Raw genomic sequence first — 17,677 nt, forward strand, 5'->3', positions numbered from 1 at the left:
CCTGGTAATATTCCTTGTTCTTCAATTATTCCATTCCAATCCTATTAAATTAATAGAGAGGTTCTGGTGTTGCATTGTTCTCATTTTGTCCATTACAAAACTGAGCCACAGACATGATGTTACTTGCAAAGGTTTCACACTGAGTCCGTGGGAGAAAAAGAACTAGAATCAAGGTCACCCTGCTTTTGTGCTTTTTCCTCTGCTGTGTCCTCTCTTTTCTTTAAAAATATATAAAGAGGAGAATTGCATGAACCCGGGAGGTGGAGGCTTCAGTGAGCCAAGATCACGCTCAGGGCACATTCCAGCCTGGGCGACAGAGTGAGACTCTGCCTTAAAAAAACAAAAACAAACAAACAAACAAAACTGGATCATCATGGCAGATACAAGGCAGGACTAGATTACAACTCTGGACAGAGCAGTGTGTGGAGGCTTGCACTGTGAATTTTAGCTCCAGATCAACTGCAAGAACAAACCAGCAATCCCGAGAGGACTCACAGACCCTCTGAAGGAGGCAGACTGCTCCTGCGGGACCTGGGAGACACGCCAGATACTATGAGTGCCCCAACTGCGTAAGTGGGAAGGGAGACCCTCCTCTCCTGAACACACCCTCACTGGAGAAACTGAAAGTCTGTTTGCAGAAGAAGTTTCTGACCTTACCTGGAGCTGAGTCAATTTCTAGAGATGAGTGAAATACAGGGGTGGAGGAAGTAGCAGAAAGGCACTGGGAGCTCGCTGGGTGCCCAAGCAGCCCATTCCCGCCTGGCACCACAGGGTTCCATCGGGAGGGTGGCCAAAGGAGCAGGGAGTAAAACTCCACAGGGAGAAGGACATCTGTAGCTGAACCTTGTAACAATTTGAACTGGGCAAGAAGCCTCCTGGCCAGAGCTCGGGGAGGGTGCACATCCGGTGTGCAGACTCCCAGGTGGGGGAAGACCTAAGCCCTTTTGTTTCACAGCTGGGAGGTGGGTATCCTTGAACAAGTTCTCAAGCCCATCTCACCCACTGCCTGGAAACAGACTCGGGGCTGTTGGCAGAGGCCTGGCGGGAGTGAGACCGGCCCTTCGGTTTGCATGGAAGCTGCATGAGGCTGTGACTGCCGGCTTTCCCTCCACTTCCCTGACAACCTACATGACTCAGCAGAGGCAGCCATAATCCTCCTAGGTACATAACTCCAATGACCTGGGAATCTCACCCCCATTCCCAACAGCAGCTACAGCAAAACCCACCCAAGGAGAGTCTGAGCTCAGACATGCTTAGCCCTGCCCCCACCTGATGGTCCTTCCCTAGCCACCCTGGTAGCAGAAGACAAAGGACATATAATCTTGGGAGTTCTAGGGCCCCGCCCACTGCTGGTCCCTCTCCACACTACTATAGCTGATGTTCTCTGGAAAGCACCACCTCCTGGCAGGATGCCAACCAGCACAAAAATAGATCATTAAACCACCAAGGTTAAGAACCCTCATGGAGTCCATTGCACTCCCCCACCACCTCCACCAGAACAGGCACTGGTACCCATGGCTGGGAGACCCACAGACAATTCACATCACAGGACTCTGTCAGACAACCCCCAGTTCCAACCTGCAGCAGGGTAGACTTACTGGGTGGCTACACCCACAAGAGAGACAACAGTCACTGCAGTTTGGTTCAAGGAAAACCACATCCATAGGAAAAGCGGGAGAGTATTACATCAAGGGAACACTTTATGGGACAAAAGAATCTGAACAAGAGCCTTCAGTCCTAGACCTTTCCTCTGCAGAGCCTACCCAAATGAGAAGAAACCAAAAAATCAGCCCTGGTAATATGACAAAACAAGGCTAACACCCCGAAAAAAATCACACTAGTTCACCAGCAATGGATCCAAACCAAGAAATCCCTGATTTATCTGAAAAAGAATGCAGGAGGTTAGTTATTAAGCTAATCAGGGAGGCACCAGACAAAGGCAAAGCCAAATGCAAGGAAATCCAAAAAACAATACAAGGAGTGAAGGGAGAGATATTCAAGGAAATAGGTAGCTGAAAGAAAAAACAAATAAAAATTCAGGAAACTTTGTACACACTTTTAGAAACCTGAAATGCTCTGGAAAGTCTCAGCAATAGAATTGAACAGGTAGAAGAAAGAAATTCAGAACTCAAAGACAAGGTCCTCAAATTAACCCAGTCCAACAAAGACAATGAAAAAAGAAAAAGAAAATATGAGCAAAGCCTCCAAGAAGTCTGGGATTATGCTAAATGACCAAACCTAACAATAATTGGTGTTCCTGAGGAAGAAGAGAATCATAAAAGCTTGGAAAACATATTTAGAGGAATAATTGAGGAAAACTTCCCCAGCCTTGCTAGCGTTCCTGAGGAAGAAGAGAATCATAAAAGCTTGGAAAACATATTTAGAGGAATAATTGAGGAAAACTTCCCCAGCCTTGCTAGAGTCCTAGACATTCAAACACAAGAAGTACAAAGAACACCTGGGAAATTTATCACAAAAAAATCATCGCCTAGGCACATTGTTATCAGGTTATCCAAAGTTAAGACAAAGGAAGGAATCTTCAGAGCTGTGAGACAGAAGCACCAGGTAACTTATAAAGGAAAACCTATCAAATTAACAGCAGATTTCTCAGCAGAAACCCTACAAGCTAGAAGGGCTTGGGGCCCTATCTTCAGCCTCCTCAAACAAAACAATTATCAGCCAACAGTTTTGTATCAAGCAAAACTAAGCATCATATATGAAGGAAAGACATAGTCTTTTTCAAACGACAAATGCTCAGAGAATTTGCCATTACCAAGTCACCACTACAAGAACTGCTAAAAGGAGCTCTAAATCTTGAAACAAATCCTGGAAACACATCAAAACAGAACCTCTTTAATGCATAAATCACACAGGACCTATAAAACAAAAATACAAGTTAAAAAGTCAAAACAAACAAACAAAAAAGCCAAAAGTACACAGGCAACAAAGAGCATGACGAATGCAATGGTACCTCACTTTCAATACTAACATTGAATGTAAATGGCCTAAAGGCTCCACTTAAAAGATACAGAACTGCAGAATGGATAACAGCTCACCAACCATCTACTGCCATCAGTGGACTCACCTAACGCATAAGGACTTACATAAACTTAAAGTAAAGGGGTGGAAAAAGGCATTTCATGCAAATGGACACAAAAAGTGAGCAGGGATAGCTATTCTTATATCAGGCAAAACAAACTGTAAAGCAACAGCAGTTAAAAGAGACAAAGAGGGACATTATATAATGGTAAAAGGCCTTGTGCAACAGGAAAATATCACAATCCTAAACATATATGTACCTAACATTGGAGCTCCAAATTTATAAAACAATCACTAATAGACCTAAGAAATGAGACACACAGCAACGCAATAATAATGGGGGACAATAATATTCCACTGACAGCACTAGACAGGTAATCAAGATAGAAAATCAACAAAGAAACAATGGATTTAAACTATTCCTTGGAACAAATGGACTTAACAGATATATACGAACATTCCACCCAACAACCGCAAAATACACATTCTATTCAACAGAGCATAGAACTTTCTCCAAGATAGACCGTATGATAGGCCATGAAATGAGCCTCAATAAATTTAAGAAAATTGAAATTATATCAAGCACTCTCTTAGACTACAGTGGAATAAAACTGGAAATCAACTCCAAAAGGAATCTTCAAAACTATGCAAACACATGGAAATTAAATAACCTGCTTCTGAATGAGCATTGGATCAAAAACGAAATCAAGATGGAAATTTAAAAATTCTTCAAACTGAATGACAATGACACAACCTACCAAAACCTCGGATACAGCAAAGGTGGTGCTAAGAGGAAAGTTCATAGCCCTAAATGCCTACATCAAAAAGATCGAAAGAGCACAAACTGACATTCTAAGGTCACACCTCAAGGAACTAGAAAACAAGAACAAACCAAACTCAAACCCAGTAGAAGAAAGGAAAAAAACATCAGAGCAGAACTAAATGAAATTGGAACAACAACAACAACAACAAAAATATGAAAGACAATTGAATCAAAAAGCTGGTTCTTTGAAAATAAAATTGATAGGCCATTCTCAAGATCAACCAAGAAAAGAAGAGAGAAAATGCAAATAACCTCACTAAGAAACAAAACAGGAGATATTACAACTGACCTCAGTGAAATACAAAAGATCATTCAAGGCTACTGTGAACACCTTTACACACATAAACCTGAAAACCTAGAAGAGATGGATATATTCCTGGAAAAATACAACCTTCCTAACTTAAATCAAGAAGAATTAGATACCCTGAACTGACCAATAACAAGCAGCAAGATTGAAATGGTAATTTAAAAATTACCAACATAAAAAAGTCCAGGACCAGATGGATTCACAGTAAAATTCTACCAGACATTCAAAGAAGAATTGATACCAATCCTTTTGATACTACTTCACAGTACAGAGAAAGAAGGAACCCTCTCTAATTCATTCTATGAAGCCAGCATTACCCTAATATCAAAACCAGCAAAGGACAACCAAAAAAGAAAATTACAGACTGATATCCTTGATAAACATAGATGCTAAAAATCCTTAACAAAACACTAGCTAACCAAATCCAACAACATGTCAAAAAGATAATCCACCATGATCAAGTGGTTTTTATACCAGGGATGCTTTAACATACACAAGTCAATAAATGTGATACACCACATAAACAGAATTAAAGACAAAAATCATGTGATCATCTCAACAGATGCAGAAAAAGCATTTGACAAAATCCAGGATGCCTTTATGATTAAAACTCTCAGCAAAAATTGGCATACAAGGGACATACCTCAATGTAATAAAAGCCATCTATGACAAACCCACAGCCAACATAATACTCAATGGGGAAAAGTTGAAAGCATTCCCTCTGAAAACTGAAACAAGACAAATATGCCCACTCTCACCACTCCTCTTCAACATAATACTGGAGGTCCTAGCCAGAGCAATCAGACTAGAGAAAAAAATAAAAGGCATTGAAGTCAGTAAAGAGGAAGTCAAACTGTCCATTTGCCGACGATATGATCATTTACCTTGAAAACCCTAAAGACTCCTCCAGAAAGCTCCTAGAACTAATAAAAGAATTCAGCAAAGTTTCTGGATACAAGATTAATGTACACAAATCAGTAGTTCTTCTATACACCAACAGCAGCCAAGCAGAGGATCAAATCAAGAACTCAACCCCTTTTACAATAGCCGCAAAAAAAATGAAATACTTAGGAATATGCCTAACCAAGGAGTCAAAAGACCTCTACAAGGAAAACTACAAAACACTGCTGAAAAAAATCATAAATGACACAATGACGCAAACAAATGGAAACACATCCCATGCTCATGGATGGGTAGAATCAATATTGTGAAAATGATTATACTGCCCAAAGCAATCTACAAATTAAATGCAATCCCCATCAAGATACCACAAACATTCTTCAGAGAATTAGAAAAAACAATTCTAAAATGCATATGGAACCACAAAGAGCCTACATTGCCAAAGCAAGACTAAGCAAAATGAACAAATCTAGAAGCATCAGACTACCTGATTTCAAACTATACCATAAGACCATAGTAACCAAAACAGCATGATACTGGTATCAAAATAGGCCAATGGAACAGAATAGAGAACCCAGAAATAAACCCAAATACCTACAGTCAACTGATCTTTGACAAAGCAAACAATAGCATAAATTGGGGAAAGGACACCCTATTCAACAAATGGTGCTGGGGTAATTGGCTAGCCACACACAGGGGAATGAAACTGGATCCTCATCTTTCACCTTATACAAAAATCAACTCAAGATGAATTCAGGTCTTAAACCTAAGACCTGAAACTAAACATTCTACAAGATAACATTGGAAGAACCCTTCTAGACATTGGCTTAGGCAAGGATTTCATGATGAAAAACCCAAAAGCAAATGCAATAAAAGCAAAGATAAATAGCTGGGACTTAATTAAGCCAAACAGCTTTTGCACAGTAAATGGACAGTCAGCAGAGTAAACAGACAACCCACAGAATGGGAGAAAATTTTCACAATCTATACATCTGACAAAAGACTAATATCCAGAATCTACAACGAACTCAAATCAGTAAGAAAAAAACAATCCCATCAAGAAGTGGGCTACTGATATAAATAGACAATTCTCAAAAGAAGATATACAAATGGGCAATAAACATATGAAAAGATGCTCAGCATCACTAATGATCAGGGAAATGCAAATCAAAACCACAATGTGATACCACCTTACTCCTGCAAGAATGGCCATAATGAAAAAAACAAAAACCAGTAGATGTTGGCGAGGATGCGGTGATCAGGGAACACTTCTACGCTGCTGGTGGTAATGTAAACTAGTACAGACACTATGGAAAACAGTGTGGAGATTCCTTTAAGAACTAAAAGTAGAACTATCATTTGATCCAGCAATCCTACTATTGGGTATCTACCCAGTTGAAAGGAAGTCATTATTTGAAAAAGATACTTGCCCACGCTGTTTATAGCAGCACAATTCACAATTGCAAAATCGTGGAACCAACCCAAATAACCGTCAATCAATGAGTGGATAAAGAAACTGTGATATATATATTTTTGGTGAACAATATGTTACACCTGTGGTATTAATTAACAAATTTATGCCCCTAATTTAATACAGCTGCATATTTTTTCCACCAACAATTGCCATTTCCCCCAAAAAAATTCACTGAAAGGACTTTTTCAATCAAACACATTTTTTTTAGGAAGGATTAAAGCACATAAAACATAGCCATTCATGAATAAAGTAAAACATAGTGGGTTTGTGGTAGGCATAGACATATGATGTGGTGAGGTCCTCTTCAAATGTGAGGGACTGACAGAGTAGACTCAAAATGAATATTGGTTGAATGAGCACATACAATGCACGAGTGCAATTGGTGTAAAATTTCTTTAGAGACATTTTTAAGAGAGGCAAAGGATTTTAGTTTTATTGCAAACCTAGGTGGTTTGAGCAGCAGTCTAAAGCATAGTGACAATGCCGATGCCTGTTTTCTGTCTAGGATCTGCGAGACCGCCTGTGGGACATTTGTGACGCACGGAAGGAAGAGGCAGAGCAGGAGCGGCTTGACATCATTAATGAGAACTGGTTACAGGACTCTCTTGGAATGACAATGAACCATTTCTTTTGCCTGATGCAGGTAAGAGCAGTGGTCACAATGACCCAGGCACTTCCCTTCACAGCCTCATCCCTCAGTCCCTCATATGACACTTTCTTGGGAATATGAGAGATCTGTTCAGGGCTCATTTTGGTATAGCACTATGCCTGGTATGAGCTCCAACTCACCAAGAAAGCTAGCTGAAATAATACATTTTGGTCCAGCCCAATATGCACCCAAATTGAAAGCATCTCAAGCAACTACCCACCAGCGTTGCTCCAGGTGGCCTAGATATGTAGAAAGCCACATTAGAAATAGTGTCTACAACTGAGTTACCTCACCAGACTCTCAAAGCAGACCCCTTAAGTGGGCAAAGAAAGCCCAGGAAAGCAGCCTGACCACAATAAACATAGGCAAGATCAGGTCAGGCAGACATTTGATTCCTGAAAATAAAAAGTTTTCCAATACTGGACTAGAAAAACAGACCATAATCAATGCAACCTGATTAACTTATATTTGCAGCCTATTAAGTTAAAAAAAAATTGCACAGGACAAGATTAGAAGACAGGTGCTGATTTTATTCTGACACCATTGCCAGCAATCGGGGAGAAAGCACAAACCCAATTCTGCCAAGACAAAGGGCTAGAGAGTTTTTAAGAGCCTGAGTAGGTTAGAAGGTATGGGTCATAGGCCAACTGTGTTTGCCAATTGACGTTATCAGAAGGAAAAGTCAACTTTCTACAATCTTCATCACAGGAGGTAGTTTTAGGACTTGAAGCAATGCACCCAGTGAAGTTAGGCTCCTACTCTCACACAGGAACCGGGAGACAGAGGCACTGTATTCCTTGATGATTAACTACATTCCAAAGAGATGGTTTTTGGGTCCTTGAGAAAGACATTCTTTTCTGGGTTGTACAAATGGTAGGAGGCTTTTGAAAAGATTTACATCTCAAAGGAACAGTGAAAGGATTTACAACGTCAAGTTTTCTTAAAGCAAATGCTCTAACAAAAGGGAGGTGGGGTCTAGAGTCAGGAAGCAGCCTGTCTAAAGTTGGGTCAAGCTGAAGAGAATATGAAGGCTGTCTTCGTTCAAGTTGTGTGTACGTGAGTATTTTTTTCCTAAAACAACAGGAGTGAAGATAGAGAATGGAAAAGGGTACATTTCTGGTCTTTAGTTGATTTACTTAGATAAAGAGATACTACAGGAAATGAGAGTACTTATCTGGCAATCCCTACAGCTAGTGCATAATAGGTGTTCAGTAAATGTCTTTTCATCAAAGGACCAATACATGCTGATACTTCCAGTCCTCAAAGGGACAATTCATGGCTCAGGCATAGGCCAGACCACAGAAGGTCTGAAATATCAGCAGAAATCTGAGAGGCAGGAGCAGCCCCTCAGGTAGGAGGTTTCAAGAAATCAGGATACCAGGACAGTGAAGACCCCATGCAGCCATGTTAGGAATCTGGATTGGAAAGAGAAGATGGAGTTAGAAAGATGTCATCCAAAGCAGAGGACAAAGCTGGGTCACAACCAGGAGGACAGATCCACATGGCATGAGTTGTATGCAAAGATTAAAGTGAGGTGCCTAAGCAGCCTAGACCAGTCTGTATAGCATCCCCATGACATTGGTTTGGGCAAGCAAAAATCAAGTATTATAAACAGTTGTATCAAAAGCTTATGGCAGAAATAGTTGAAAACCAATAATGAAGGCAGATACTTTTTATGAATCATTCTTGATTAACAGCAATACATACCACCTTTGGAAATGTTATATGACTCAATATTTCAATAATCCCTAGGTATAGGACTTTTATCTTGAGAAACTGAACTAATATCTAAGACCGACAAGGAATAAAGAGAAAAAAGCAGTAAATAAAAGCTAACATTTACTAAATTCTTACTATATATATGCCAGGCACCATTCTAAAGATTTTTATGTAGAATACATTAAAACTTCCCAACAAGTTTTCACTCTTGCACCCAAGTTGGAGTGCAATGGTACAATCTCACCTCACTGCAACCTCCGCCTCCCGGGTTCAAGCGATTCTCCTGCCTCAGCCTCCCAAGTAGCTGGGATTACAGGTGCCCACTACCACGCCTGGCTAATTTTGGTATTTTTAGTAGAGACACGGTTTCACCGTGTTGGCCAGGCTGGTCTCGAACTCCTGACCTCAGGTGATCCATCCGCCTCGGCCTCCCACAGTGCTGGGATTGCAGGAGTGAGCCACCACACCCAGCCTACTGCAAGTTCCATTATCTTCATTTCACAAATGAAGACATTGAGGCAAACACAGGTGAAACAATTTGCCCATCTGACTTCAAAGCCAGTACAGTAGCTCCCCATTCTCCTCGGGTTTATTTTCCATAGTTTGTTACCCACAGTCTGAAAATATTACATGGAAATTTCCAAAAATAAATAATTCATAAGTTTTAAATTGTGCTCCATTTTGAGTAGTGTGATGAAGTTTCACACTGTTTCATTTTGTCTTGCTCAGAATGTGAGTCATCCCCCTGTCCATAGTATCCACCCTGTAGATGCTACCTGCCCATCTGTTAGTCACTTAGTAGCCAATTTAGTTATCAGATGAAAAATCATAGTGTATATAATGTTTGGAACTATCTGAGGTTTCACACATCCATTGGGGGTCTTGAAACTTATCCCCCATGGATAAGGGAGTGTCTACTGTATTCCTAACCACTGCTTTATTTTTCAAATAGTTGAAAGTTTGCCGCATAGAACTGTAGAGAGCCTTATTTTGCACTGATCAATAAGATCCTATAAAAACCAAGGGTGGAAATTACAAAAGAGAAGGTTTCAATTCAATATTTAAAGAAAGAGCCTAATGAACAGCCCATCAAGTAACAGACTTTGGAGGCAATGAGCTTTTTGTCCAGGATGCTCAAAAGCAGAAGTTTGCACGTGGTTTTGGAGGAACACTGGAAAGTACACTAGAGAAAGCCTTCAAGAATCTGTGGTATTGGATAACAGACAGCTAGATAAATGTATCCCAAAGCAGGTTCCATAGACATTAGTCCTACAAGGTGTTTCACAAAACAAGGACTCTGTGATCAAATGACTTTGGGAAGTGCTATCTACTCTAGCCTTCCTACCTCTCCCTGGGAGATTGACGAGTGTATCGATGTGTTTAGATATCGAAATGCCCTACAGGAAGGAAATCCTTTTTCTATTTCTATTTTCTACACTATTTGATCTTGAGAAGTTTTTGTTTCTTCCCCAACAAGGTACTCATTAACTGCCTATAGGACAAGTTTTCTACAAAATGTATTTTAGAAAATGCTATGCTAGATGATTTCTAAAATTCCTTTTAAATCTAAGATTCTGTCACAATTAAAAATCTTAAGAGAAAATATTGTTTACTAGTTATCATAAATATAACAGGAATTTTTATTAATTCTGCCTTTATGAAAATCTTGGATATAGTATGGCATCTTATTCAGATTTAGTTAATTAAATTATGCCTTCTAAAAATAAATTAATATTTTGCATAAGATAATCACTACAGTAAGGTAAGCCTAAGGCACAGAGAACAGCACTGTCCCAAATACCAATTGTGTAAAAGAAGCTCTACTAAACCTAATCTTTATTAAATAGTTTAGTTCTATAAGTTAAGGAGGAAATAATTTTCTGATTTCTAAATTTATTTACTAAATAATACAATGCTATGATTTAATGACTAATAATTTTTATAACCTCAACACACTTATTTTAATTCCCCAAAGTTGTCAATATTCAGTTTGTACAAATTGGGTTTCTATATGATCCAATTCACCATAAATGTGGCATTCTGCAAGTTCTCATAATTTACAAGACTCATTTTTCTCCTCTGTTTTACCAAACCTAAGCATGACAGGTGCAAACACTTATTGTCAAACTGTAGGATTTGTTCATACATTAATATTTTAAAACTTAATTTTGTTGTTTTGCAAGGAAAGAGAAAAAGGTTTAGTTTTTCTTGTCATTTCAAAATGCTAGTTTAAAAAACTACTTAAATATATATTTATGTTTAAAATCCAAGGAGACTATTGAAAATGTTCTGTAATGTGAAACAATACATAAATGGTACTTTTATTTTTTAACTTAGATGCACATTCACCAAATTAATTTTTTCCTGTTTCAGTCATTTGATTAGAAAAGTTGAATAGTACAGAAAACAGCTTTTTCCAGGAGCAATTTGGCTTAACCTTTTCTATATCAAACACAGACTTATTGAAACTGTTCTTGTCTTTTGTTGTAGACTACAGTAAAAAACCAGACTTTTTTTATTCTGTACTGTGAATATGGCAATAAGAGAATATTTCTTGATATTTTACAAAATAAATAGTGACATAATTGTTTGATAAATGTAGGGATCTCTTCATAAATATCTTTGAGTTTGGTTTAGATAAGGCTTTGAACATTAGGTCAATTTTGTTTTTCTTTTTAAAATGATGCTTTCTGTAATTAGCTAGATATCATGGAATTCATCTATGTAAAGAGCGTCAATATTTAGGCCCTCAGGTACTGATTTAAGTAGCCCAGGTGACTAAAGTCTGGAGGTCATGTTTGCACTAACAAAGAGAAGCACAGATATACACCATATTGTTCTAAACCCAATGGGAGACCAGGTTGAAAAATACCACATTCTACATTTGTGTTGTTGGCACTGTGCAGAATCTCACTATGCACACACTTCAGCGTATGCATACCACAAAAGGAAATGACCTTTGCTGACAGGGAGACACAACAAGGGAATGACCGATGCTCACCTTGCCACCAGCTCCTCTGGGTTGCTCCATTTTTCACAAGGTACTTACTTGCAAAGCAAGCAGAAGGGTTTAGCTGTGAGCACTGGAGGAACTGAATTATCTCTCTTCTCCGCATATTGAACAACAGAGGAAATTGTGGAAAGAGAACTATTCTTTAGACTCTATGTTGCCGGGCGCAGTGGCTCATGCCTGTAATCCCAGCACTTTGGGAGGCTGAGGTATACAGATCACCTGAGGTCAGGAGTTCGAAACCAGCCTGGCCAACATTGCAAAACCCTGTCTTGACTAAATATACAAAAATTAGGAGGGCGTGGGGGTAGGGCCCTGTAAACCCAGCTACTCAGGAGGCTGAGGCAGGAAAATCGCTTGAACCCAGAAGGTGGAGGTTGCAATGAGCTGGGATCATACCACTGCATTCCAGCCTGTGTGATAGAGCAAGACTCTGTCTCAAAAAGGAAACAAAAAAAAAAAAAAAAAAAAAAAAAAAACTTTATGTTGCCCTTTGTCGTTTCTCCACAGCTAAGTTAAGTTGCTCTAGTGAACCAGAACCTAGTGTCTTTTTGTATTTGTATTTTGTATTTGTGTGTATAGTGTTTTTTGGCATCTCCCAAATCAACTCATATGCTACCTATGGCAAAGAAGTTTGCTACTATATTGGCTGATTGAATCTAGGACACAGGAATTGCTAATGTTAAAATAGTGAATAGCATGCATTACTTGAAACATCATATATCCTGTAACTGTCACAATGTCAAGAGGCATAGAAAAGTCATTTTGTTAAGTAGAATCATGTTTCATAAATATAGAGAATGCAGTCACTAGTTATCTTTAATTTTAATGAAAATCTTAGATATAGACTTATAACCAATGCTCCTTCTTAATTTCCAGAAAATTATTTTCAATGTAAATGTTTTCAAACTAGCGCTTTCAGAGGCTTATATCAGAAATATGTACAGATCAGCTTGTTCTTTCTTGGATATTAACATTCACATTTCCTATTAAAGGCAGAACTGAACCGTTTCCAAGATACGAAGAGACTCCTTCAAGATTATTACCGGGGAATGGAAAGTAAAATCCCAATAGAGGACAATAAGAGATTTACTCGAATCCCTTTGGTCCAGCTGGATAATAAAGACAATTCCGAAAGCCAACTTGGGTAAGGCAGGCTATTATATCACACTGTAATTGTTTTAAACATAAAGTTTTGTGATTTAAAATTAATTACCACTAATAAAAAATCACACTCCTTTATCTGCAAATCCAAGGTCCAAAAAAGCTCTAATAACCAAACTTTTTTTTAATCGTTTTTGTGTCATTGACTTAAGACTACTAATATACATGATCCAATTTATAGGGAATATTTACTCATTTTGCTGCAGAGATAAAATGCGTTTTATGATGGAGTCATCCCACAGACTCTGCAGGTGGTATTCAGGAATATATGGAACACACAAATTCTGAATTCTGAAACACTTTTGGCCCCAACGGTTTCTGGTAAGAAATTATGAACCTCGGCCAGGCGCGGTGGCTCACGCCTGTAATCCCAGCACTTTGGGAGGCCGAGGCAGGGGATCACGAGGTCAGGAAATCGAGACCATCCTGGCTAACACGGTGAAACCCCGTCTCTACTAAAAATACAAAAAACATTAGCTGGGCGTGGTGGCAGGCACCTGTAGTCCCAGCTATTCAGGAGGCTGAGAATGGTGTGAACCCGTTGCAGTGAGCCGAGATCGCGGCACTGCACTCCAGCCTGGGCGACAGAGCGAGACTCCAATCTCAAAAAAAAAAAAAGAAAGAAAAAAAAAAAAGAAAAGAAAAAGAGAGAGAGAAAGAAATTATGAACATCTAACACTTTTATGAAAGGACCAAAGCAGGTGTGTGTGTGTGTGTGTGTGTGTACATATTGTATTATATAAATGAAAATGAAAGGTGTTTTGAGTCTTTTACAGGTAAAGACATTGAGAAACAGTAAAGTCTCAGTAGTATGTGATAATGACCTTATGAGAGTGACTGAAAGACCTATTAATAGTCTAACATCAGATTTCTGCCAGCAAAAAAATAAACTTGGTGGTAGGATAGAAGAAAAATTTTATTTTCTGCCAAGAAAATCCTGTGCAATGTAAAAGTCTGTAAGTCATTGTTTTTGTACATCCAATGGGTAGGGGCAAGGGAAAGGCAAGATCCCCAACTCTGAGAAGTTCTGAACAAATAGAAAAATGTCTTCTAGAAATGGGAGGTAGGAGTGGTGGTGATTCCTGTGGCATGGTTTCCAGCTATAAAAAATTAAGAGAGCTTTTAAAATTAAAGCAATTAAAAAATAGAAATCAAAATCCTTAAAAATTAAATGAATTTTAATTTGAACTAAATCAATAAAATATAGTGAAGAATTAAAACAATCCTTTTAAATGATCAGTAGGCAGGTGATAAAAAACATTATATCACATATGAGGAGGGGAAAAAGAAAGTCAGATTTAAAAAAATAATATAAAGTCACTGAAAGTTAAAAGTAAATCTCCAAGGGGGTGAGCTATATATTTTATGTTGAAGGCAGTGTACCATATTTTTACAAGTTTGCTCAGTCAATGCAGGTGTCAGGAGTTGCACAAACTAAACGCAGAATAATGAATATATTTTGAAGTAAGACAGATCTGGTTTGAATCCTAGTTCTGTTAATCATTGTATGTAAATAAATTAAGACAATTTATTTGTTGTCAAGTCACTCCATCTCTCTTAACCCTCAGTTTCCTTATCGGTAAAGAAAGGATGTTGTGAAGATTACGGAAAATAAAATCTACAAAGCATTTAGTACCATCTCGTGGTATCAGAAGATGAGACTGAGTCCCAATAACTCTCAATAAATATTGATTATTATCTATTGTATCTTCCTGATTTGTTTCTTTTACCCTCCCTTGTTCCAAAAAGAATTTGAGATGGCCTGAACACAATATTTTATGCAGTGATCCAAAGCCCATTTCTGTTCTCTCCTGGCTTTTTCCATCTACTCCCCTCACATCCCTGTCAGGCCCATGTGTACACAAGAATATCTAAGAGTAAAAACGTGCCCCCTCTTTTTGACACAAATAGAAGGAAAATATTCAGCAAGATGCTGAAAGAGAACTTTGAGATTAAAAGCAATTTTAAAAAATCCAAAAGCAATATAAACCACTAGAACCATCAAAAGAGGCCAAATGTCTATGTCTAGAGTGGCAGTACATTCTGTTCTCAGCACACGATAGCAAGTTAGGCATAATGGGTAAGCTGTTGATGTTGGGTAGTAGAATGAAACTGGCAAAAGAACAGCCAGTTCTTATTTCCTGTGAATAACTCTGCACCAATCTCAGCCTCAAATCACAGCTTTGGGTACCTACTGGAACTATCAGTCAATCAATATATCAACCAATTAACCTATCAACCTGTCATATATAAAGGAAAACAAGAACAATGTTAAAAATTTTCATATATTTTGTATGCTTTATTCCTCCCAACAACCATATAGTAATAATATTAGTAGTAGTATCATAAGATTATTCACAATGATAGTAATAACTCTTAGTTGATAATGAATGCTTGTAATAATTATCATATTTGTATTATTCCAAGAGGAACTGAACTTGATAAAGTCAAATGACATGCTCAAGTTTATACCTACTAATAGTGAGAGAGCTACCTCAATCAGAGTATTTTCCAGTAAATAAATTCTAAATGCAAATTCTTATTCTAAGTTATATACCACCAGTTCTGTCGTCCAAAGCAAGATGTTGAAAAATACATGTTGTACTGTATTAAACATCTCAAGATGATCACATAAGCCTTACCCTAACTTTTTGAGCACATGAATCACAGTCAAACTGGAGTAACAGTGATTTAGCCTTATTTGATTTTTAAAATGTAATTTAATTTGGGGATAGATGAGTAGCAGATCCTCAATACACTGCCTTTTTAGGCATGGTAGACTGTGACTGTGATGCTGTACCAGTGATTCATTTTTCTGAATCACTGCTCTGTTCTCCAGCAACTTGAGTCTACAAAACCAAATGCTTGTTCCTAGATTACTGATTCTGACTCTCTTCCTCTAGTTTCAACAAAGGCATCCTTGGAGCTGTTCTCTTCTCATTTCTTCCCCAAGCTGATAGCCCTTTGCTCTTTCTATTACTAAAGGGAGATCTCAGTCACAATAAGCATTCTACCTTGTAGATCTTTCCCTGCTTCTGTTAACCTTTGAGATCCTGGGATCCTTCTGGGATAAGATATTCCCAGAGGCAGCTCAAAAATTTCTTCACAGGAGCAGCAATAAGGGAAGAGGGAGGGAGAGCTTAACTTTGTGTCCCCACAGCACTTTATAAAACAAAGAAAAAACCTTTGTGGGGATGGTGCTGCAGGCTACCCCACCTACCATCAAAACTTAGCTGCCTCTGTGCAGTAGCCCCTTTCAGACCTCACATGACTATTAGTCATGTGCTACTGTCAGAGGAGATCAGGTGTGTTCAATGTGATATGGCCATGGACAGTCATGTCCTACCTTCAGTTGTGCCCTCCGGGATGCCAAATGATACTTGTCACCTTGGAAAAGTGATGCCCAGTTTTGTTTGGTTTGCTTTTTCATGACTGACTTTTTAATTTATCCTTCATGGGAAGTGTATGCTCTGGAACAAATTACAAAGTCACATTATTTTTATAATGGCCATTGTCTAATCCTCTGCTTTATAATTACTGAGAATTAAGTCTCAAAGTTATGTTTTTTGTTGTTGTTTGCTTTGAGTCTCTTCTTATTAACAAGACGTTCTAGACCACAAAAACTTGAATGCAGTCTTTTGTAATCTTTTCTCCATTAAAATAATTCTTCCAGGAAAACTTTGAAAATTGAAATTAAACCAAGAGAGTAAAATTTACAAAGTAACATGGTCACAAAAACAGAATTCTGTTAAGCAAAATTTTTATATCCCTTTTGCTTGTTTGTTTCTCAAAGAATTCCTCTATTTCCTCGAATATCCATTTCTCTGGAAACAGTTACGCCCAAACCAAAAACAAAATCAATACTGAAGGGCAAGATGGATAACTCCCTAGAAAACGTTGAGTCCAACTTTGAGGCTGATGAAAAGTTGGTCATGGACACCTGGCAACAGGCTTCTTTAGCAGTATCTCACATGGTAAGCAATGTTCGTTGTATTTCCTGTTAGTAATACACATTCATTGAATACCAAGGTTGGTAATATGCTATAAGTAGAAAATTTACACAATGTTCTCAAGCACTGTAGAAAGTTGTACCTTCAAAACATTTTTTTTTTTTTTCTGAAAGAAATAGAGAAATGTGATTTGGTCAATAAATTTTTGAGATCATGAAACAAATGAACAAACACTTAGGTTATTTTCTGTGCTGGACTCTGGTTCCAAGTGCAGGGCCTAAAGGCATTCAGGAAATGTTAATGAGGCGGATCAAGTGTAAGAAAATCAAGACGGAATGGGTCTGGAACCAAGTGGAAGTCACACCCCTGCTTGCAGGGGCACATGCAATTGCCATTTAAAAATGAGGTCTGGCATGGTCAGATTTTCCAATTTTCCAAGAAAAACCAAGCATTCAGATTTTTATGTAAAACTACTAATTTTAACATGTAAGAAATGAAAGAAAAATTTTTTTAAAATATTCTGCAGAGCCAAGCAAATCACACATCTGGCCTATAGGGCTCTAGCTGGCAACCCCTCTGCTAGGCATTTTTCCTAAGTCACCTGTGGGGTAAGTATTGTTATTATCCAATTTACGGTGGGAA

At 38.4% G+C, this 17,677-nt stretch overlaps 1 protein-coding gene across 7 annotated transcripts in view; it reads left to right on the forward strand.

The window, feature by feature from the left end:
* SPEF2 (sperm flagellar 2) overlaps positions 1-17,677 on the forward strand; it is a 189,541-nt gene that overhangs the window by 123,237 nt on the left and 48,627 nt on the right. For all 7 annotated transcript variants that reach the window (XR_007726853.1, XR_007726854.1, XR_007726855.1 and 4 more), the window contains 3 exons: positions 7,049-7,186; positions 12,917-13,068; positions 16,879-17,059. Coding sequence is in view for 4 of the 7 variants with exons in the window: in XM_050795775.1 (XP_050651732.1) it covers positions 7,049-7,186; positions 12,917-13,068; positions 16,879-17,059 (471 nt within the window). In the remaining 3 variants the exon portion in view is untranslated. The remainder of the gene's footprint in view (positions 1-7,048; positions 7,187-12,916; positions 13,069-16,878; positions 17,060-17,677) is intronic.

The sequence above is a fragment of the Macaca thibetana genome, chromosome 6 (assembly GCF_024542745.1).
Source record: "Macaca thibetana thibetana isolate TM-01 chromosome 6, ASM2454274v1, whole genome shotgun sequence".
NCBI classification, from domain to species: domain Eukaryota; kingdom Metazoa; phylum Chordata; class Mammalia; order Primates; family Cercopithecidae; genus Macaca; species Macaca thibetana.